The following is a 22,974-nucleotide window of genomic DNA, read 5'->3' as shown; positions in this document are numbered from 1 at the left end:
CAATCTGTCCAAACTGGTTTCTACTCACTTGCAAGGTCTACGAGAGCAGATCCTCAGCTACATTTCTGAGAATCAAAACACCAGTTAGAACTGGTTACTTAGCCCCTTCAACGGGCATGCTGTGAACGAGGTGGTCTTAAACCCACTGATTGATGACAAATCGAGCTATCCTGTGACAAGACTTTGTAGCTGTCCTTCAGCACCCAAGATGTTGACAAATTCTGCTACAAAGAAGAGCTGAGTATCCAAGCTAAAAACATTAGTTGCTCTGAGAATCATCATGCCCTTTGCGACATCCTACCTCTGCGAACTCGGATTTTCTATATTGGTCAACATTAAAACCAAGGCAAGAAATCGACTGTACGTAGAAAACGATCTTATTGTATGTGTATTTGAAGTGAAGCCAAATTTTATGAAACTTGTTGACAAAAAACAGGCCCATTTTTCTCACTGAAGAAGCCTTTTTTCCTTAAAATGTATTAACCATTTAGATACAACAATTATTAAATGATTCTGTTTTGTTTTGACAAAATCTGAATCAGAATCATTTTATTGTCGTCCAACAATTACAAAATTGTATTGACAAAGTCAAATATGATATTAAAAATATCACTATGTAGGCCTACAGAGCCTAAAATAAATACAATCTATATCTATGTTAAAAGTTTAAAATTTTAAAATTGTAAGTCACTAAAATTAGCATTAAAAATCTCATCTACAGAACAAAACGTTTTTCTCTTGAGCCACTCTGCAACAACATTCTTAAACCTACCAACAGAAATTGATCTAGCACTTAAAGGTAACTTATTGAATAGCCTAGCTCCGGTTATTGCATAGTTCTGTTGAGTTTTACTTAACCTAGCATATTGTACATAATTGTATTTTTAATTCTAGTGTTGTGTTCATGGTTAAAGCTTCTAAGATTGAAAGACTCGAGATTTTCTTTAACAAAAACTAAACTGTGTAAAATATACACACATGTAAGCGTAAGTATACCCAGTTCTTCAAAAATGGCCTACAGGACTCTTTGTTGCTAATTCCCACTATGCAGCGTATGGCTTTCTTTTGCCACTTAAACACAGTCTTGGCCCCACTAGAGTTGCCCCACAGTAAAACCCCATACAGAAGGTGTACATTAAAAAAAGCGTAATATGCACTAATGACAAGATTAAGACTTGTATACAATTTTAGTTTTCTTAGTAGAAATATTACTCTTGCTAATCTAATACATAAATGGTTAGTATGGATTCCCCAGCTAAGCTTTGAGTCTAAATTGATACCAAGTAGTTTTACAGACTTATTTTCAGAATTATGTAAACTAAAGACAATTTCCTCGGTCATGTTATTATTAACAGTTAATTTATTAGCAGAGAACCAGAGATAGGACCTTTCCCTCATATAGCCCATAATGACATTGTTTAATTTTGAGTCTCTGTCTGATGATAACAGAGTAGTATCATCAGCATACAAGACAACCTTACCAGGGACAAATTTAGGTAGATCATTAATGAAGACAGTAAACAAGAAGGGGCCTAAGACTGAGCCCTGGGGAACCCCGCTTGCCACCCTTTTAAGCCCTGATCTCTGGTCACCTACTTTGACAAGCTGAAGTCTATTGCTCAAATAAGACATAATCAAAGACAAAGCATTGTTCTCCAGACCATAGTATATCAATTTTTGAATGAGTTCATCATGAGGTACAACGTCAAATGCTGTACTTAAATCCAATAACACAGCAGCTGTTTCTTCCTTATTTTCAAAGCTATTCAATACATAAGAGACAATATTTTCTACAGCTTTAACAGTTGAAAGATTTTTCCTAAACCCATACTAAGATGAAGAGATCAAATTATTGTACTCAAAGTAACATTCCAATTGGTTTTTCACAATAGTCTCTATTAACTTTGATATGACAGGTACTGGGGCAATAGGCCGGTTATTATTTAAATTCATTTTGTCACCCATCTTATGTAAAGGTACTGTTACTGTTATTTTAAGGCACTGTGGATATATTCCATCAGTAAGCACCCAGTTTATCAGCTGTGTTAAAGGATAGATTATAGCATCTAATATTTCCTTTAATACAAAGTTGGAAAGTCCATAGACATCTTCTGATCTGGAATTACTTAACCTATATACAGAACTATATACATCTCTACTATTTACAACTGTCCACTTAAAACTAGATAGGCCAGGGGGTTTAATACCTGACGATTTCAACATATCAACAGAACTTGCTACATCTAAAATATCACAGTTATTTTTTAACACATTAACAACATTAATAAAAAAGCTATTAAAATCATCAGCTGTTATTGGGAATTTTTCTTTGGCTTTGTTAGGCACACAACCTGTTTCAGCGTTTATAACTTTCATGCAGCTTTACATTTATTATGTGACTCAAAAATAAACTTTTCATTTGCTCTTTTTTTAGCCAAAATAATTTCCTGCCTATACATTTTCTTAAGCCTACCATGAATTGCCAAGCACTGAGGATCTGTCAAATATACCCCCAGTTTGGGAACTGCTGATCTACACATTTTCGGTTTAAATAAATTTTTATTACTTACTTAAATAATATTTAATTAATTTTATGAGATCAGTTAAGCTGTCAACTTTAGGTAGAACAAAAATGTATTCTATGTCTGGACTTATTCTTAAAATAAAACAGTAACTGTGTTACTTTTTCATTAGCTTATATTTTCTCCAATCAATATAATTCGCCCACATTACATTCTTCAAAGGCTGTATATAACAAAACAGTTTTTAGCACCCGGGACTCAAGGGCACTGATATTGAGTAGTAAACAATCTATAAATACCAACCACAAATTTTTAATTTGTTCTGATTTCTTTAGAATCACACTTAGACCAGCCACTAGGCAAGTAAAACTTTGGTTCTAATATCAACAAATTCACACTGTATATCTTTTTTATTTATAAGATGTTAAAAAGTCCAGATTACCTAATAATTTTTGAATTACGTGATAATATTATAAACCTTATACTTGCAGCTGGTGAATCAAGCGTTTGTGTTGGGTGCAGCACCACGTGTACTCTCTCGGTAGTCGTAACTTGGTTAAACCCGGTATTCATGCTCCACTTGTCAACGACTCTGTGGGGCTTCTCATACATATAATCTCACCCAAACATTTGTCCACTTTCTGATCTCACTAACAGCTTTCTGTTTGATATATTGTTCAAATGTTATTTTTTTAATTTTTAACTTATATTTAAAAGTTAATTTGTTATGTCCTTAAAATTATTCTATTACATTAGTAAATTTGACATTATGTTTTAAGTAACACTGTGTAATATAAGTGAAAATGCACAAAAATTTCTTAAGAATTGTAACATTTATTGTTACAAAATACTGGATTGTTTTATGCTTTAGTAAATCAGGACTTTATTTAAATGTAAGCCTCAGTTTAGTACTGTATTAAATTGTTTTTATGTCTAATTCATATTATTATATTATTAAATTCTCAATGAAAGGCTATCTTCATATTTAGTATAACAAAGTAACTTAATACCCATGGTAAATAAATTGTTAAAGGTAATGACATGTGTTTCAGTATTTAGCCATCTTTAGAGTACACAAATAGCTCCAAGAAAACAAATAAATATCTACCCAGTATGATAAGAACCAATATGAACACTTTTTTAAGCCTGCAACACAGAATACATGAACAAAATTTATATATACTCTTCCTAGTAGTTCAAAGTGTAAACGCAACAGAAAAATCAGTACTCATTTTTTCAATTTTCGAGTTCCCAGAACCCTTTATCACTGATTTAATGGAGCAAAGAAACAGAACCTAAACCAAGAATTAAACACTTTTTTAAATAATTTAGTTGATAAATGACGTTTTTGTGGTGCAATCAATGTTGCTAATATATTCTTTTCAGTTGTACTACTTTTAAAAGGTTTATAATTTATTAACATCTTACAAATACCACATCTTGGCTTGTTACTAGAATTGCACACATTACATTTTGATGTTTTTACTTTTTCGATTGCCTTCATAGTTAAATTTTAGTCTAGAGAGAATGTTTTGTAAATTTTGAGGTTTTTTAAAGCTTACTTTAGGGGGATTAGAAAGTAAATTTCTAGTTTAAGGAAAGATTCCAAAATAGGAATAAGAGCCTTCCAAATTTTGTTTATTTTATGAAGGCCAGGAATATATTGAATAATAAATTTAGGGTCATTAGGATTAATAGCACTGGAATTGTTTTAAGTTGCTCTGATTTGTTTATCAACAAGGTGTTTTAGATACCCTCTTTCAAAAAATAAATTAGACAGTCTATTATGTAGTTATGAAAGTCAGAGTGATTGCTACAGAGATTTTTTTGCCCTTATTAATAGACTCTTGGGCTGGATTTTTTAATGTGAGTTGGATTGTAGGTAGCGAAATGCAAATATTACATTTTGTTGCTGTCTTTGATAAGAATTTTTGTTTCCAAATTATGATTTTCAATAAATACATCAGTATCCAAGAATGTTACTAATTCTGGTAAGATAGACCAGGTAAATTTTAAAATACTAAATTTATTGAGATTAAAAAGAAAGTCCTTTCCGTAGGGCATCCATAGCTAGAGATGATAGGCCTGTTAGGAGGTGGTCTGGTAGGCTTGTGTGTGTTTTCGGTGAAGTGTAAAACACCAGAGTTCTAGGATATGTAGGTGTTAGTAGTTCAATGGCTTTCTGTGACAATCCCTCTTGAGGCGATGTTCATAAGGTAATTTTGGATTTGTTCGTTATATTGAGGAGAAGGATCTTCATCTAATTTTTCATATGTTGATGTGTAATTTAGTTGTCTTTGTGATTCACCAATGTAATGTAAAGAATTCATCAGAACATATAACACTCCAATAATACGCTTCATATTTTTGTGATGTCTTAAAAATAAAAAGTGTATTATCGTGGTGTTTGTTTTCAAATTAATTATGAAATTTGTACTTATACAAAATCCCACTCAGATTGTATAAGGAAAAAGAGTAACCAGAAAAACCACAAGTTAAAACCGCTGAACACTCAAACAAAACGCTGAGATGCGTTTTTATACCGACTCCTTCCTTAACCAAAACTACCTCATCATCCACGCCCTTAATTGGCCTCCCACTATCCAATCACAAGGCTAGAGAAATTAATTGTCAACTGTCCAACCCTTATTGTCACCAGTTATCAAAGTCGACTTCCAGATAAACTGCTGTCTTACTGTACCTAGGTTTTGACAAATCTACGTATATTCTAAAATATTTTTGTATATATTTTCTCCCTTAATTATTCATTAATTAAATTTTAATTTACCTGTGTAGCAAATGCTACACAAAAACTTAAATTTTTATTGGTTTACCTTGGCATAGCTGCTGCTGTCAAAATATATTAAATTATGTCAGTGCTTGCCTTGCGATTGGTAGTGGATCACTTTTAAAGGTCCTGACTTTTTGCATTATCTAAAAATTCCATTTGAAAAATGAATTTATAAAATCCTGATACTTTTTACTTAAATTTTATGTCATCCTTAAAGTTATCTTTTATTTCCTTCAACAAACCTGTATTCATCCCACAAAATTTTCTTTTCTCGGGATACTGTAATACTTTTGATTTGTTCCTTTTGAATAACTGTAGAAATTATTACAACTAAACACTGTTAACCCGGGAAATATAAGTGCATTTTATTTTTAATTTTAAACTAAGCCATTCAAAATTACCCAAAGGGGTATTAGCACAGACCAGGGTAATGTTCAGATCTGCTAACTGAATGATTCAGTGATTCTGCTCACATGCGCAGAGTACCACCCTTGTCTCCTTAGTGGACCATATGTTGTGTATACATACAGAAGTTCCTTCAAATGCTGTGTTTACATTTAAACTTTTTCATTGGTCATACCACCGTGAAGTTGCTGATATCAGAAAACAGTAGTGATTTTTATCATTCAAATTGTATTGTTATAAGATAAAAAATTAAAATTAATTATTATCTTGGTCTCATAACTATGACACTTTACTCTAGTTGTTTTACTGAAAGTATTTCTAATATTGTGAAAATTGTCTTTAGCCAACTGATGCTAACTTCTCTTCACAAATCATGGTTTACAAAGACATTGGAGAAGAAATGCTGGAACACTCTTTTGAAGGTGGGTATAATATTGTTTTGCTATTGTTTTTGTTTTTTATTGTATAATAATTCTTATATAGAACTGAATAAATATTTTAAATCATTTATTGCAACTGTAAGTGATTTAATTAGGAGTAACTCAAATTAATTTACTAAATTTAGGAAATAATAAGGAAGAGAATTTAAGATGGTAGTATGAGGTGTTCATTAGAAAGCTAGGAGAGGTTCTTTTCTAAATACTAGGAAAAAAAAGGAAATTGAAATAATGACCCAAGTTAAATAAGTAATATAATTAACTGCTTCATCAATCAAAAATGAAAACTTTAAGGGACTTAAAATTTATGCTTTAAGGGACTAAATTTACACGCTTTATACATTTCAAGCATATACGTATGTGCTTAATCTCAAGCAATGGCTGGGAGAAAATAATTTTTCATTTAATGATTTTTTTTTAAAGCTAATCTCTTTTTCTATACCAGATTTTCCACATGATGTGTAACTTTATGTTGGAAAAAGAAAATGTTTGTGATCAGTATACTGTATATTGTTTGCTGTGACATAAAAATTTGTAAATGGGACTTTAGTTTAGTACCATACTGTAGAAGTAGCATTCAATGTTGTTCCATAGACACTAATAATTTACAATTAATTGTCGATTTGAAACATTACATTTCTCAAAAAGTGGATCTTTTTCAGGTTACAATGTTTGCATATTTGCATATGGACAGACAGGTGCAGGAAAATCATATACTATGATGGGAAGGCAAGAGGAAGAAGGACAGGAAGGAATCATACCCCAAATTTGTAAAGATTTGTTTAAAAGAATACAGAAAACAACGTCAGACGAATTAAAATATTCTGTAGAGGTACAGTGCCTTCTATTTATTTATTCTATTAAAATTAAGTAAGCCACCTAGTTTTTGGATAAGTTAAGTAAAAAGTGTATAAACATATATTTTAATAGACAGATTGTGTAGGAAGGGGATTCAAAAGTAAAAACATATAATGAATATTTTCAAATGTCTGAGATTCAAGGAATATTTGTTATAAATCATTGAAGGTGTCGGTATATAGTGAGTATGAAATGTTTCTAATTTATTATGTATCTATGAATGTCTCTCTTTTTATTAGGAGTTTTCAACCGTCCAAATTAGAAAAAAATAGACCTACTCTTCCTATTCAATCTTTTAATAATTTCTGGGAATTTGTTAGTTATAAAATATATAAACGTGACTTACCAATAATTTGACTAGTCAGTTTTCAACTAACTATTCTTGACTTGACTTTAAAAACAGGTGGTTTTAAACAATGCCCATTGCAGTACTATTCAAATAATTATTGTAAATGTTAATTCATAAAAGTTTTACTATTAATATTTCAACTATAGTAATATATGCTATTCAATGTTGAAGAATATCCGAGCTACATTGAGCTAAAAGAGTGTTCTTCCTATTGCAGGTCAGTTATATGGAAATATACTGTGAACGGGTGAGAGATTTGCTAAATCCAAAGAACAAAGGGAACTTACGAGTGAGAGAACACCCACTTCTTGGTCCTTATGTTGAGGACCTTTCTAAATTAGCTGTTACTTCGTACGAAGATATCCATGACCTCATTGATGAAGGAAACAAGGCCAGGTACTTTCTACTTTTTTCTTTGCTCAGTTGTAAAATAATATCTTGTTCATCGTAGAGAATTTGTATCAACTTATTTTGCTAAAAGATGTAATATTTATTTGTAAGAAAATAAGAATTTCTTACGAATAAGAATTATTTGTAAGAATGTTGCACAAACTATTTACTCAATATATACACTTACTTACTTAAATGTAAAATTTTTAATATTGTTGACCAACTGTTACTACTTACCTGTAAAAAAAACCTGTATTTAATCAGAATAAACCAATTTTGAAGTATATTCTAATTTGTTACCTTCAACTACTTTTAATCGTGTTTTGTTTTGTTTCATATTTTGTATGTATATTATTATTAATTACTAGTGAAAATTTATTTTAGTGTTTTAATGAATTAAAACTTCAATTAAGAATTTTGTAACATAATTGCCCAAATCCAAGATTTATGATTGCTATTGGTAGAAATCTATTTTCTGTAAATCCTTTTCTATAAAATCTTATATATGATGATAACAAAGGATGGATATACTCAGGTACAACATATAAATAGTAGTTTTATAATTACTCATAATATATATGTTATAACAGAACAGTAGCAGCCACCAACATGAATGAAACATCAAGTAGATCACATGCAGTTTTCACGATATTCTTCACACAGCAGCGGTTCGACAAGCTAACAGAACTTTCAACAGAGAAGGTGAGCAAGATCTCGCTAGTCGATCTTGCGGGCTCGGAGCGGGCCGACTCTACAGGAGCCAAGGGTACCCGGCTGAAGGAAGGGGCAAATATCAACAAGAGTCTCACTACTTTAGGGAAAGTCATATCGGCTTTAGCAGAAATTGTGAGTACAATCTTGATATATTGATAACATTCGTGTAGTCTTCTAATGATCATTTTAGTAAAAGAAATCAAAATTTATCCTAGCACAGATAAACATTTAGTATACTATTAACTAAATTAGTAAAGGAAAGTAATCATCTGATGACATATATTCTTTGAAGTTTTTTCAATAAATCTTTGTCTATTATAATTGAAAAATTCCACTTGTAATTAGACAGAAAAAAAGTATAAAATTAAAATAAGTAGAAATGGCTCGCACTTGCTCTTGTTGTTAGGGGCTAACTCCTAAAATTATCATACTGTATATCATTGAAGGAGCTCTTCTTATTGGAAAAAACTATTTTCTATTATTTTATAAAAGAAAACTCACAATAATCCAATAATTTCAATATTTTCACATGAGGCCTTTCGACATCAAAGATGCCTGACGATGGCATCTTTGATGTTGAAAGGCCTTATGTGAAAATATTAAAATTATTGGATTATTGTGAGTTTTCTTTTACAAAATAATATAAAATATCATACTGTAATTTAAAATTGAATTTTAAACTAACTTTTAAACTGAATCATTAATTTCATATTTTAAAGTCTATCAAAACCTTTTACTGGCTAAATTTCTTCAATTTTGTTATGACAGTTGTTCATAATTGTTGTTAAGTACGAGAGCTAACACAACTATAGTACTAGCTTGTAACTTAACTTTAGAGGTTAGAGGTGGCAACCCAATTACACCCTTCTGGCAGGGGTTCACTAAATGTGTTATAAAATGAATATGTAATTTCTAAAAACCAAAAATATTATATCTTTTAGTAATAATAAGTTGCCACAGATTATGATTATGGTAAAAATATAAAATATTTTACTTATAAAAATTATCAAGTTAAGTTTAACCCTTCGTGCGCTGTTGACAAATATAACCGCCAATATTTACTTTGCTAAAAACGCTGTTGACAAATATATTCGCTTTTAAACATTGAAGTTATTATTGGGAGTAAGTAGTTCCCAGTTTTGCCGGTGAAGTGCAGCAACTGCTGGAGCATATATCCCTCAATAGAAAAGCACGGTAATAGTTGTCCCCGCCTCCCGGTTTTTCTCCAAGCTGCAAAATAGCGGCGCACTACCCATGCCACTGCCTGTTTTGCCAGACACTAGCGCTACTGACGAACTAACTCGCCGGTTTAGATCGTTGTGTTTACGTTGTCAAATTGGTTTTTGACATATTGGGAAAATGTGTTGTGTGTACACGCAACGGTTTACGCAAGAACACCATTTACGTGTGCGAGACATGCACCGCCCGGCCGAACCTGCACCCCGATACGTATTTCAAGATGTACCACACGTTGACGTTATCTTGAACACCGTGATGGCTAATGTTAGTTCTTTTTATACCCATTAATGTTTTATTTTAATTGTATAATATACATACTATACATATAATATACTATAATATAATATTATACACGATAGTAAAATTTCGTTCAACATTTCGTTAAATTTGGTGTATTTATATTGTTTTATAATTTAAATAAACGTATTAAAAAAATTATACTTTTTTCGTTCCCAAAAGTCTTTTTATATGGTAACAAACTCAAATAAAACATTAGCGTTGACTTTATGGGAAAAAAATTTTGAGGTATATGTAGCGTTTGGGTATGGTGCGTCCCAAATTGCCGTAGCGCGGGAAGGGTTAAAAAACTTTTTTCTTTTTCTTTTGTAATGTCCATGATTGAAGCCTAGACAATATTTATTCATGTTTTCTAACAAACCAAAGTATTTAAATTTCTAGAAGGTTTGTTAGAATAAAATTTTATACATAAAAATATATTGATTTAAAAAAATAATTATAGTTAGGTACTATTGTTTCAAAGATATACAGAAAATCTAAAATAATATTCAGTAGTAATACAGTATTATTTATTCTGTATAGACTTAAATAAAGAAAATGGTAATGGAGTTGACTGATGTTTAAAAATCTTTACTAAAACAACATATATAGAAAATCATTAATAAATAACAATACTTGCAGAATGTTCTTGATTTACGATATATGAATGAGTTATATTATATCAACCAAGATATAAACATTTCTGTATGCTTGTATTAGTTGTAAAATATAGTTTTATCTCAATCTAATGCTAATACATTTTCTGTTTTGGTGTCTTTGCTGTTCTTTTGGAAATACAGTCTGTAAGTATTTTTATTTTTGTTCATGTAAAATATCTTACTGGTATAAAGTTTAAGATTTATAGTGTTAGTGTTTGTATTATATACAGGGTGGTCCATAAGTTAACCCATTGATTTAACTTGTTATTGAAACTGGTTTCACAGTATTCACTAGATTGAACTCGTGTTATGCATTTGAATCATTTAAAAATATTATAAATATGTAAGGTCTTAGTAACATAGGTATGTAATTAATACATAATGTTCTTGTGAGGTATTGAATAAGGATATTGCTTAATCTTTTATGAAGGTAATTGTCAAACTAGTTTGCATCTTTATACGCTAGACTTTTCTATTTCTTAATCAAAGTGTTGAAAGTTATGAAAATTTAATTGAATTTTTAGGCAATGAAAAATAAAAAGAAAAAGGAAAACTTCATCCCCTACCGAGATTCCGTGTTGACTTGGCTGTTGCGGGAGAATCTGGGAGGGAACTCCAAGACCGCCATGATAGCTGCTATCAGTCCTGCAGATATCAACTACGACGAGACCCTCTCCACTCTGAGGTATAGTGTTCTGAACTCAGCTTCTTTTACACAGAATTTGTGATCACTTTAAGGTTATTTATATCATTTAACTCCCCGTTTATCTATTCTCTACCAAAGGTATGCTGATCGTGCCAAACAAATAGTATGCAAGGCTATTGTGAATGAGGATGCAAATGCCAAATTGATCCGAGAGCTGAAAGAAGAGATCCAGAGGCTAAGAGATCTTCTGAAAGCAGAAGGAATTGAAGTACAAGAAGGTAAGCATCTTTTTACCAAGGCGTGCTTGTAATCTTTGTATATAGTGAGTTTATAATTTTTAATTATTGTTTGAATTTTTTTAAAGATAGGATAGACTACAGTATTTGTACTTTCATAGTAGTTTTCTAACTATTCTGTAAACTGCATTATAACTCACATGAATATTGCTAAATTCTTTTTTTTCTGAATATTATATATTATTTCATAAACATACTGGTAGTTTATAACCTATTCCTAGTAAATTCAATTTTGTCTGAAAAACTATTGTAATTTTTTGTTGTAATTTAATAACCAATCAATATAACAAACATTTAAACTTATATTTTTGAAATTCACTAATACTTTTCTCAAATTTTTGTACATATTACTAATTGTATTATATTGGCTGCATATGTTTTACCCGGCTCTAATGACAATTAATACTTACGCACTAATCCAACTGTATATAGTTATTATATCAGTAAACATTTAATTGTACGTCGTTTAAACATTTAGTTTTTGAAATGTTAGCAATATTCCCAGAGTTTGGTTTCTTTACCCTAGTTGATGTGGGTGCACGTAACAAAGTTATGTCCACATCCAAACCACAATTACTGCCCTGATTTGAAACTGATAATGTTCACCCCCAACTTTTCTCTTCCTCTGTAGCCCTTACTGATTCAATCTTGTTTTGCTCTCTGGCTAGGGCCGGATGGTAAAGTCGTGTATGAAAAGTCTAAAGAGAATAATAGTAAGTAGACCTGTCTGTCAGCTTCCTGCTTCTGCCACACACTACTCTCTGGCCTAGCATTGCGCACAGTCCCTTCTCTTTGGTTTCGTTCTAATTATGTTTTATTTTCAACTGGAACTCCATATTATGAATTGCTAGCCGTAACATTAAGTAAAGCTTGAGTTGTAAGTGTATCTTTTTTTATGTTGTTTTTTATTCAGTGCAGCATAATATTGGCATAACTCTCACAGTGTGTGTAATATGTTTACTGCTTAAGTTGTGACCTAGGGACTAATGGTAATTGAGCAGTTCATTTTGAGTCTTCAGTGTTAATTATCTACTGACAATAATTACTCTAATACTATTTGAAAATTAAAAATTCAGTATTGTTCAATATTCTTTAAATGTAACATGTTTAATAGTATTCAGATAAATTTACAGAATAGGCTAAATGTTTTTACATGTTTATGAAAAATATATATTTTTTATTTCCCATTGACTACAGGTTGATCTATACAAAAATGCAAAAACATTGTGAGTATATTCCTTATTTTAAAATAAAGAAAAGGGTTAGTAAAATACAGATACAGTTAGTGTGGAGACACTTGAGAGTTACGGCTAACAAAATAGTTCGGCTCCAATCACAAAATAAAGTAATACTGAAATCTTTGGTATACTATTTTAGGGGCAAAAGTTGAGATTCCTTTTGATGTTTGACCTTAAAATTTAATAAAGCAGGTCTTTTAAACATTTAAAAGTTATGGAACTCGTGAGGAATTTAATTTGGAACAAAATCGTGTAAATATATTATACACAGTAAATAAATGTTAAATGAAATAAACTGTTATTTAAAAGAGTGATAAGCAAACTTTATCTAAAAATCAGCAGACTAAAACATAAAAATAACATTGATATTATAAATTAACATCAATGCATTTTTTTCATATTTGTGGATGGCTTGTGTTGATTGTAGTGGTATAGCAGGACTGTTCTTCAATACTTCTGAGTAAGTGATTGAAACATGTAAAAATGGTATTAGAAAAATTTGATTTAGTGCCATGATGTTGGAAGTACATCTGATGTTACATACCAAGGAGAATTTATCTTATGATCTTAAAAAAAAAAAATGAAGAGAATTCTGATTTCAGACAAGAGAAAAGCATTATGCTGCAATAACAGCGAGCTAAACTCCCATTCCAAAAGAGACCTTAGATTGCTTTGAACAGTTTCCATGTAAAATTTAATGACAATCCGCAAATTTAGCTCCTTTAATCTCTAATGAAAGCATTTAGGATATAATGTTTAAATGAACTTTTTCTTAATTTTCACTTGAAGAATGAGCTCATTTAGTTTCTGCATTTCTTTGTAGATTTCCCATGAAATTTCCATAAAATATTACATTATTGATTAAATACAATACTATTTTCTTAGTATGATAAAAATGTATGTAATATAAAAAATAAATGTGATTATACTTTTAAAAAAATAGTACTGCTTATATAAACATGTCAATATAATAAAATAATCCCTTTTTACCCCAAAGCCAGAGAATTGGTACAGATTTTTAAGCACAGGGAAATATAATAGCAATTAAAATGAAATCTAATTAATTAATTAACCAACACATTACAGCTAGGCATATAACTTATTTTTATTTGATGTTTATAGAAATATTACATTTTGTGTATTTCTTTTAAGATTTTTATGAATTTTATTATAAACTTAATACTAAATCTGAAACCTGTGTTTGCCTACTACTGTGTAGAACAACTCTTAGGTGCCATGGATTAGTTTGTGGTCTATGCATGATAAGTCTTTCTTTGCACTGAACAACTATTAATTTCTGCTTAGTTGCAAAGAAATGGTCAAAGCTTCTAATTCCCTTGATGTATATTATTTTTATTTGAATACATCATTAATTGTGCATTTTATTTAGATTTTTGTAATACTGATTACTTTATTTAAAAGCTATAGTTTGAATATATTTCATTGCTAAAATCTAGCATAAATTTTAAATGCCAATATGGTGAATTTACCAATATAGAATTTATTACTTACAACCTTGAAGTAAAAACAAGGGGATAAAATATATTCTTTGATTTTTATAGGTTTTTAAGCGTGACAAAAGATAGTGGTGGATAACTGATTGCTCGTAACATGCTTCTCTTACATAAACCATTGCCATTATTTCCCAAGTTTTATCTTTCAATAATCTCAATGTCATTTTTTGTGTCTTTTTCTGATTTTCATTTTACTTTTGAAAATCATTGTTTGAACTAAACATTGAAATCTAAAGAGACAAATAACTATTTTCTATCTTATATTATTTCAAATTTAAACTCTCAGAAGATCCAAAAAACCTGTAAATGTAATTAACACTTGAACTGCCTGTTTATCATGTTTCATTGTTTTGGTTGTAAGGATACATTTGTTGTAAACCACTGATACTTTTGTTGAATATTTTCTCAGTCAGTATGAATAGTTGTAACATGCAAAGTAATAAATAGCATTGAAAGTGAGACCTCCATGAAAACATTCTCTTGATGTTATCTAAAGTAGGATGATAATACAGAAGATAATCGTTTTAATCATTTGTACTACAATTTAATTCCAGGTTGGATTTATTTATTATAATATTCTTTTATATAATCTATTTCAAAATATTGATTTTATCAATATGATACTGCCACAGATCTTTGCAGTTTTGAAATTTAGATTTGAAATTGTTTTCCAAAACAACGTTATAGAGTAACTTTTATAGTTTGTACTATTTATTAACAACTGTTTAAAACAACTTCTAATTTTAATTATATGAGTACAAAATATGACAGTATTTCTTTTCAATGATGGGCTTAACATGTGATTTCTCAGTGTACTATGAGAAATAAAATAATAAGCTTCATTTAGACTGTCCACATGCTTTTGTTTCATGATGAGAAAACTCAATTCATTTGATGTGTTAGTTTTGATGCAACTTTGTGATGTCGGATATTTCTTCTTTTATTTGTCCTTTTTTTATAATTGTTCTATTTTTTTATTCATAACAAACATTGGTAACTGAATTATTTATAATATTTAGAAAAAGGTTCTACGATAATAATTTTTTATTTTCATTAGTTTCTCTCAGTGATTTTGCAGCATGTTTGTTTCCTAGAAGCAAGTTCAAGAAACATATCAATAAAGAAGTTACAAATCATTTACAGTACATTAAAACTGTTGACCTAACTAAAGTATTGTTAACCCTTTGAACCTCTGGTGACAATCTTGTTAAGGAAGAGAAATTCCTCGCCAGTAAATAACTTAACAGTAAAGCCGTCATCTGAAGTGCGGTGTTAAAAAGATCCTGAATCGTAGAAAAAGTTTACTGTTTAGGAAATGACTTGTCATTTGTTTATTGATGTGAAAGAATATTTAAATCTTCAGACTAAGCTTTGCAGACGTGTTTGTTTCATTTAGATCTATTTACTTGAAATATTTTATCTCCTGATCTGAAGAGAAGTTATATGACATGATAATTTCTCATGGAAAGTTGAGACTTAAATCAATTTATTTGATCTGTAGTTACTTGAGAGTAACTAGGGTGGCTAATCACATGATTGTGCAGGAGAGGAAGGTCTGAAGGTACTGAAGAGTGACAATGGAGTGTGCCAGCAGACAGTACAAGGTTCTACTATTGCTGAGGAGGCCGTGGACCAGCTACAAGCCAGCGAGAAACTCATTGCAGGTCTGCCAACAATATATTACTGTGCGATTTAAACATTAACCATGTGGAGGACTTGTAACAAGGTTCAGTCACAATTTTACTATTCATCTCTTAGTTTCAATTTTAAAAAAATCATCAGCATGTTTTCTTATTGGTGATTTTTGCAAAATTTGTATTGTAGCAGAGTTAATGATCTGTCATGATCACACTCTAAATAAATCTCTCTGTCTAACATGGCATTTTATTAATTCAAATTGTTATTAGTTTTCAATGAATCCTTATCAACTGCTCAAAACAGTATAATTTATTCTATATTCCCATTGTGGCTAAAATTATTCAGACGTTTTCCTTTTATTTCTGGAATCATCCACATGTGAGGTCTCGCTCCCCAAATTGAGTGAGGCTTGTAGACTCATCTAAGAAATCTCCAATATAGATTCTCAAAATGGACTACTTAAGATTTAGTAATTGTATAAGCATAATTGGGATAACTTACTTTATATAACCCTACCGAGCCAATGTCCTCATTTAATGCTACTATTATTTTTTAATTGTCAAAAAAGTGAGACTGGTTTATATATCCAAGCCTGTGCGATGGGAATATGTAAAGTTGCAGTATTCTTGTAATTTGTTCATGTGTGAATAAAAAAAGTTTGAATTTAGTTAATTATTAAATTTTTTTTGTAGAACTTAATGAAACATGGGAAGAGAAACTAAAACGTACAGAGGTAATACGCATTCAAAGAGAAGCTGTATTTGCTGAAATGGGAGTGGCAGTGAAAGAAGACGGCATAACTGTTGGTGTCTTTTCTCCTAAAAAGGTATAGTAAATTTCTAGAAGCTATACCACCTACATGATTTGTGTATATAATGTGTGAGTTTTGTGTGTGTGTGTGTGTGTGTGTGTGTGTGTGTGTGTGTGTGTGTGTGTGTGTGTGTGTGTGTGTGTGCAAGCGTGCATGTGTGTACGTGTGTGTGAGCACATGCGTCTGTACATTAAATTTTTATAAGGAAATGGCAATAACCTAATTTAATTTCAATCAAGAATAAAATAACTAAAAGCACTTTCTCTTGTTTATAAATTAAACATCACAGAGCCCATACTCTTTACGATTCAATTATTTTGTATTTACCTGTTTCTGTCATATATGTGTTTAAACAACCAAACTAACATAAAATCTGAAGAGTGCTTTTTGTGATTCAATCTTTATTGAAATTATAAACATAACCTAATAGTATAAAGAATCTTATTAAACTAATAAGATCAGTAAGATCCTTTAAGCCATTTAAATCTCCTGGGGCGGATGGAGTTTTCCAGCCGTTCTTCAAGAAGGGTTGAACTTCTTATTAAATACTCTGATTATTCTATTCAGAAGCAGCTACGCCCTAGGATTTATTCCAAAGACCTGAAGGACGGCACTTGTGGTGATTGTGCAGAAAAAATATAGGGATCCGACTCAACCCAACTCGTACAGACCCATAAGCCTAACATCCTTTTTAGTGAAAACTATGGAAAAAATAATTAATAGACAAATTAGGGATGAAATCCTACTAATACACCCACTCAGTCTATCTCAATATGCTTAGTGAAAGCAGTGGAGAACAACTTCAATGAAAAGGAAGCCCTAGTCAGCGTCTATGGAAATTGAGCTTTCAACTGAGTAGCATATCAGTCCATGGAGGCAGCTATGGAACGGTTTAGAGTTCCCTCGGATGCTGTCAAGTGGATAGTAGCCTTCCTAAAAAGCAGACAAGTTAAAGCAAAGTTTGGGGATGAATTGGTCACCATCATGGCCAGAAAAGGCTGCCCCCTGGGAGGGGTTCTGCCTCCCCTCCTCTGGACGATGGTGTTTGATGACCTTCTAACTAAAGCAGATATGAGGGGAATAAGTTTACTATGCTATGCTGACGAAGTAGCACCCTAGTGCTTATGGTAAAAGGGAAAAACAAAGGCATGCTGGAACGCCTAATTCAAGAAGAATTAAATTTCATAAGCAACTGGTGTCATGGGGAAGGTCTTCGGATTAACCCATCAAAAACCAATATGATAACCTTTACCAGAAAATGAATGTTCCAGCTTTTACAACCTGTCCTGGAGGGAATCAGGATAAAACAATCAAAAGAAGTAAAATATCTGGGTATAGTCCTGGATAAGTGGCTGACTTGGAACTCACATATTGAGAACACAATATCTAAAGCAACAATGGCTCTTGGGGCCTGCAAGAGACTGGATTTAAATGAGGTTTGAAATTCAAAATGATTTATTGGATATATGAAAATATAAAAAACCAATTGTCATATATGCTGCTTTAGTGTGGTGGCCGAAAGTAGAACAAAAAACAGCTGCCAAGAGGCTACAGAGTCTTCAAAGGCTAGCTTGCGTAAGCATCTCAGGAGCGATGAGCTCCTGTTCAACCCTGGCAATTGAAGCAGTCCTCTCTCCTCCTGAAACACTCCTATGGAGCAGGAGGTCATCACTTGCAGAGCTGTCTGAGAATAACAGAGTAACACTCGGTTGGGTGCTGGGCATTCATGGAAATGAAAAAGCATATATCCTTGTCAAAAAGGGAGCGGAGTCCATTATGGAGGGGCCAGAGCTCGGTTGCGGGATAGCTTTCTCCAACAGCAAAGCTCTTGTAAAAGATTGGGAAAAAAGGATAAAAAACTTTAATTGAAGTAAGGCCTCAGAATCGACAATCTAAAATGTTTATCTCTCCTTATGCTAAAGGGTGGGTATCTCTCCTAGATTAGAGAAAGGAGGATATAAGAATGATATTAGGTATGTTGACAGGACATGACCCCCTTAGGAAACATCTTATGAGGGTGGGCCTTAGCCTGACTGATGAATATAGACTCTGCGGAGAAGAGGAGGAATCAGCTGATATTTTAATATTCAACTTTTGTAGAACTTGTTTTCTCTCCAAGACACATGATTATCAGCAAATAGATAACAATATAAATTCAGTTTAAACCACACTACTATCAACATCTACATCAGTCACAATGGCAAAAGTATGGAAGAAAATATGGTCTCAGTGATACAATAATTTATTGCACAAAGAGGAAGAAATCATTCAAAACTCTAGTATATATTGATAATTTTGGACATATCAATCAATCAATCAATCAATAATATCTTTATTCAAGACATACATAAAATGTACATGAATGCGTCATTCTTAATAAATAAATATTTAAGGTGATGTTATATTAGTTGTACATACATACAATCCTTTTAATGTCAATTATTTTAAAAATCTTAACATAGTTAAAAATAGGTTTAATATTATTTAGATTAATTTTATTACCAAATTATAATTAATTCCACTAGACTTCAGAAATCAAAATCAAAATACAAGGCTCTGGGAGTAAAACTCTTCAAAGTTATAACATGACAAATCAATTAAAAACTGTTTTAATTTATTTCTGAATCTAACACTATTGTTTTCATTCCTGATGCTACCTGGCAGGTTCCCCATAAACTTGATTCCCATATAAGTTGGGCTTTGCTTAAATTTTTCTTTATTATGTTGTTTTATTACAAAGTTATTTTTGTTCCTAGTATTATAATCATGAACATGTAGTTGTCGTGGTAATTTAGTCTCATTATTTTTTACATATAATACTGTTCTATATATATAGAGGCTGTATACAGTCATAAACTCGAGCTCTTTAAAATGTAACTTACATGACTCATCTTTTTTGAGTTTTAGAATCACCCTAATTGCCTCCTTTTGTAGACGTAAAATTTTTATTCAGGTTTACAGCACTTGTTCCCCCATACACTTCAATCCCGTATGCGATATGTGAATGAACCATGGCATAGTACACTGATTTCAAGGTTTGTTTATTACAAAAAGGTGCTAGCCTTCTTAGTGCAAAAATTCCTGAACCTAATTTGTTACATATTTTTTGTACATGAATGTTCCAATTAAGTGTACTATCTAAATGTAGCCCTAAAAATTTAGTTTCTTTATCCAGGTTTTTCATATTAATTTTGTTTGATTCAACATTTTTGCAAGTAAACTGTATAAAAGTAGTTTTATTATCATTGAGTAAAAGATTTCTGTTATTTAAATAACTTTTTAACAATGAAACTGATTCGTTACATTTCTTTTTAGTTGTACCTAATTCCATATCGGCAATGCACAAGCTTATATCATCCGCATACAAACAAATTTTACTATTATCAATTATATCATACAGATAATTAGGTAAACCCCCCAAGTAGCACAAAAACAGGAAAGGGCCTAATATTGACCCCTGTGGGACAGAGTAGGTCACATTTTTTGTATGAGACCTAACATCATGCTGATTATTTTTATTTAAATACTTAACATTAACAAACTGTTGACGGCCTTCCAAGTACGACTTAATCCAGCTAAGTTCTTTACCAATGATACCATAGCTTTTTAATTTTTCTAGTAATATTTTATGATCAACATTGTCAAATGCTTTGGTCAAATCTAGGAAGGCCCCAACAATGTTGTATCCCTCATCTAAGTTCTCTAAAATGTGTTCAATATAATTTCTTAATGCTGTTAATGTGGATCTATTTTTCCTGTATCCATGTTGATCAATGTCAAGTAGTTTATTGTTTTCAAAATAGTCAACTAATTGAATCAGCACACACTTTTCAAATATTTTAGATAATGACGGTTGAATAGACAATGGTCTGTAGTTAAGAGGATCAGTACAATCCCCTTTTTTTATGTACTGGTATTACTTTTGAAACCTTTAATTGAGAAGGATATATTCCAGTTATGAGTGATGCATTAATTACATGTAAAAGAGGTTTAATTAGTGGTAATTTCGCTTCCTTAACAATTTTCATGGGTATGTCATCATACCCTGCTGACCACTTAGGTTTTATTGAATCAATTATCATATGTAGAGTCTTATCATCAATTGTATTACAAATAAATCTGGATTCCGTTACTTGCTGTATCGAATCCTCTGTTTGAACATCATTTTTACTTAGATTAGGGATAACATGAGTATCAACCATTTCAACAAAATTGTTATTAAAAATATTTGCAACTTTGTATGGATCCTCTATAAGAATATCATCCTTTTTAAGTACAATGTTATTAGGTGACTGCTTTTCTTTTTTATTTTTTGTTTCACTATTAATGATATTCCAAATTGTTTTGTTAACATTAGTGGACTTTTTTATTTTTAAATCAAAATGTTTTTCTTTTTACATAAAATTGTTTTTTTGAGATATTTCTTATGTGCTTTCATATTTTCTTTTAGATTTATATTACTCTTATCTTTCCTATACTGCTGATGCATGTCAATAAGCTTATCATGCTCATTAACAATTTCATCATCCACCCACTTTTTATTTTGGTTTCCTTTTGTAATTTTAGTCAGAGGGAAATGCAAATCAAAATAATATTTGAGCAAGTTGTAAAAATAAAGAAACTTATCTTCACCAGAAATTTGGTAAAGTTCGGTCCAGTCTTGTTTCTCCAAGTCGTCTTTAAACAAGTCAATTTTATCTTTTCCATACTTCCTGCCCATTACTGTATTTTTTGTATTATGACCTCTTTTATTATTTATGTTTACTATTTTAAAAAGTTGTGCATCATGGTCCGATAGAGCTGTTATCAAACATTCCACTTCAAAAGAATTTTCGTCTAGGTTTGTGATGAAATTATCAATAGCAGATTCACATGTTTCTGTTATTCTAGTAGGTATTTTTATAGTATATTGAAACCCATGCATATTGATAAGACTAACAAAGTCTGTTTTCTTTCATATAGAATATGGTGTACAGTTAGATGACCAGAATAACACACTACAATATAAAATATTATTAGAATACAAATTTTTGAAATTGTGAACTTTGTAAACTTTTGTACTTTCAACATAGTGCTGAAACATACCAAGAATATTTTATATTATACTTTGATTAATTCTTTTTAATTAATGGATTGCTTGATTATTGCACACAATATTTTTTAACCCTTTTAGTGTCAATGTCCTGTTATCCTGACATCTAAAAATATACTCAAAAAGGCCAACATTTTGTTTAATGGACATTTAAAAAACTATGCCTAAAGTGCCAACGTCCAATTAACTGAACGTCAAAAAAAATTAATTTAAAATGTCGTTTATTCAGATACATTTTTTATTTGTAAGTAAATGTTTTTAAATCAAAACCAGTATCTTTATATATATATATATATATATATATATATATATATATATATATATATATATATATATATATATAATTATTATTATAGATTTTTATTTAGATTTTATTATTGATTATATTATATTATTAATATGAAGAAAGTTCTGAAGTTTGTCTTTTCAAGATTTTAAGGTTTTTGTAAGTATACTTGCAAAATCTGATAACTTTTTAAATGTATAATTTACAGTTTATTTTTACTTTCTTTAGTGTTGTCTGTACTTTTTAATATTTTGTGTAAAATCATGAGGTGTTCGTAAGGCTTACTCAATTGTGCCAGTTTTTAGATTAAAACAAAATTGCCTTAACATATTTATTTTAAACCTGTTATTATGACATTTTGGAATGGGATCTTTATAACTTGATGGTATTTGCAGTAAACTGACTGAATAGAGCCCAGCTATTTTTATTACCTTAAATAAGAAGGTCCAAAAAAACAAAAACCATTTTTAAGTAAGTAAATTTGTTTTCTAATGCCACAACACTTGTATTTGTGAACATATTTACTATGAAATTTCAACAGGGTGTTCATAACTTACAGTACAGTTATTGAATAGAGCCCAGCTATTTTTTCAACCACCAAAATGAGGTGCAAGTGATAAAACTAAAAATTCTTTATATAAATAAATGTGTTTTTAATAAAAATATTAGAATATAAGTAAGTATTTTTTTTAGTGTTTTATTTCAATAGTTGACTTTTTATCCACAATTTGGTACAAAAACATAAAAGTTGTATAGCAAGTAACAGAAATACAAAATATTTACCACCACATTGCAAAATGAGATAGAACCCTC

At 30.7% G+C, this 22,974-nt stretch overlaps 1 protein-coding gene across 14 annotated transcripts in view; it reads left to right on the top strand.

The window, feature by feature from the left end:
- LOC124362791 (kinesin-like protein unc-104) overlaps positions 1–22,974 on the top strand; it is a 130,571-nt gene that overhangs the window by 51,695 nt on the left and 55,902 nt on the right. For 7 of the 14 annotated variants that reach the window (XM_046817585.1, XM_046817593.1, XM_046817590.1 and 4 more), the window contains 10 exons: positions 6,062–6,140; positions 6,818–6,987; positions 7,580–7,758; positions 8,343–8,598; positions 10,782–10,784; positions 11,165–11,325; positions 11,425–11,564; positions 12,251–12,295; positions 15,879–15,998; positions 16,665–16,798. In XM_046817585.1, coding sequence (XP_046673541.1) covers positions 6,062–6,140; positions 6,818–6,987; positions 7,580–7,758; positions 8,343–8,598; positions 10,782–10,784; positions 11,165–11,325; positions 11,425–11,564; positions 12,251–12,295; positions 15,879–15,998; positions 16,665–16,798 — 1,287 coding nt within the window. The remainder of the gene's footprint in view (positions 1–6,061; positions 6,141–6,817; positions 6,988–7,579; positions 7,759–8,342; positions 8,599–10,781; positions 10,785–11,164; positions 11,326–11,424; positions 11,565–12,250; positions 12,296–15,878; positions 15,999–16,664; positions 16,799–22,974) is intronic. The other 7 variants (XM_046817598.1, XM_046817596.1, XM_046817595.1 and 4 more) reach the window with 3 other exon arrangements.

Source organism: Homalodisca vitripennis, chromosome 5 (assembly GCF_021130785.1).
Source record: "Homalodisca vitripennis isolate AUS2020 chromosome 5, UT_GWSS_2.1, whole genome shotgun sequence".
In the NCBI taxonomy this organism is placed as follows: Eukaryota; Metazoa; Arthropoda; class Insecta; order Hemiptera; family Cicadellidae; genus Homalodisca; species Homalodisca vitripennis.
This window is presented reverse-complemented; position numbering and strand designations above follow the sequence as displayed.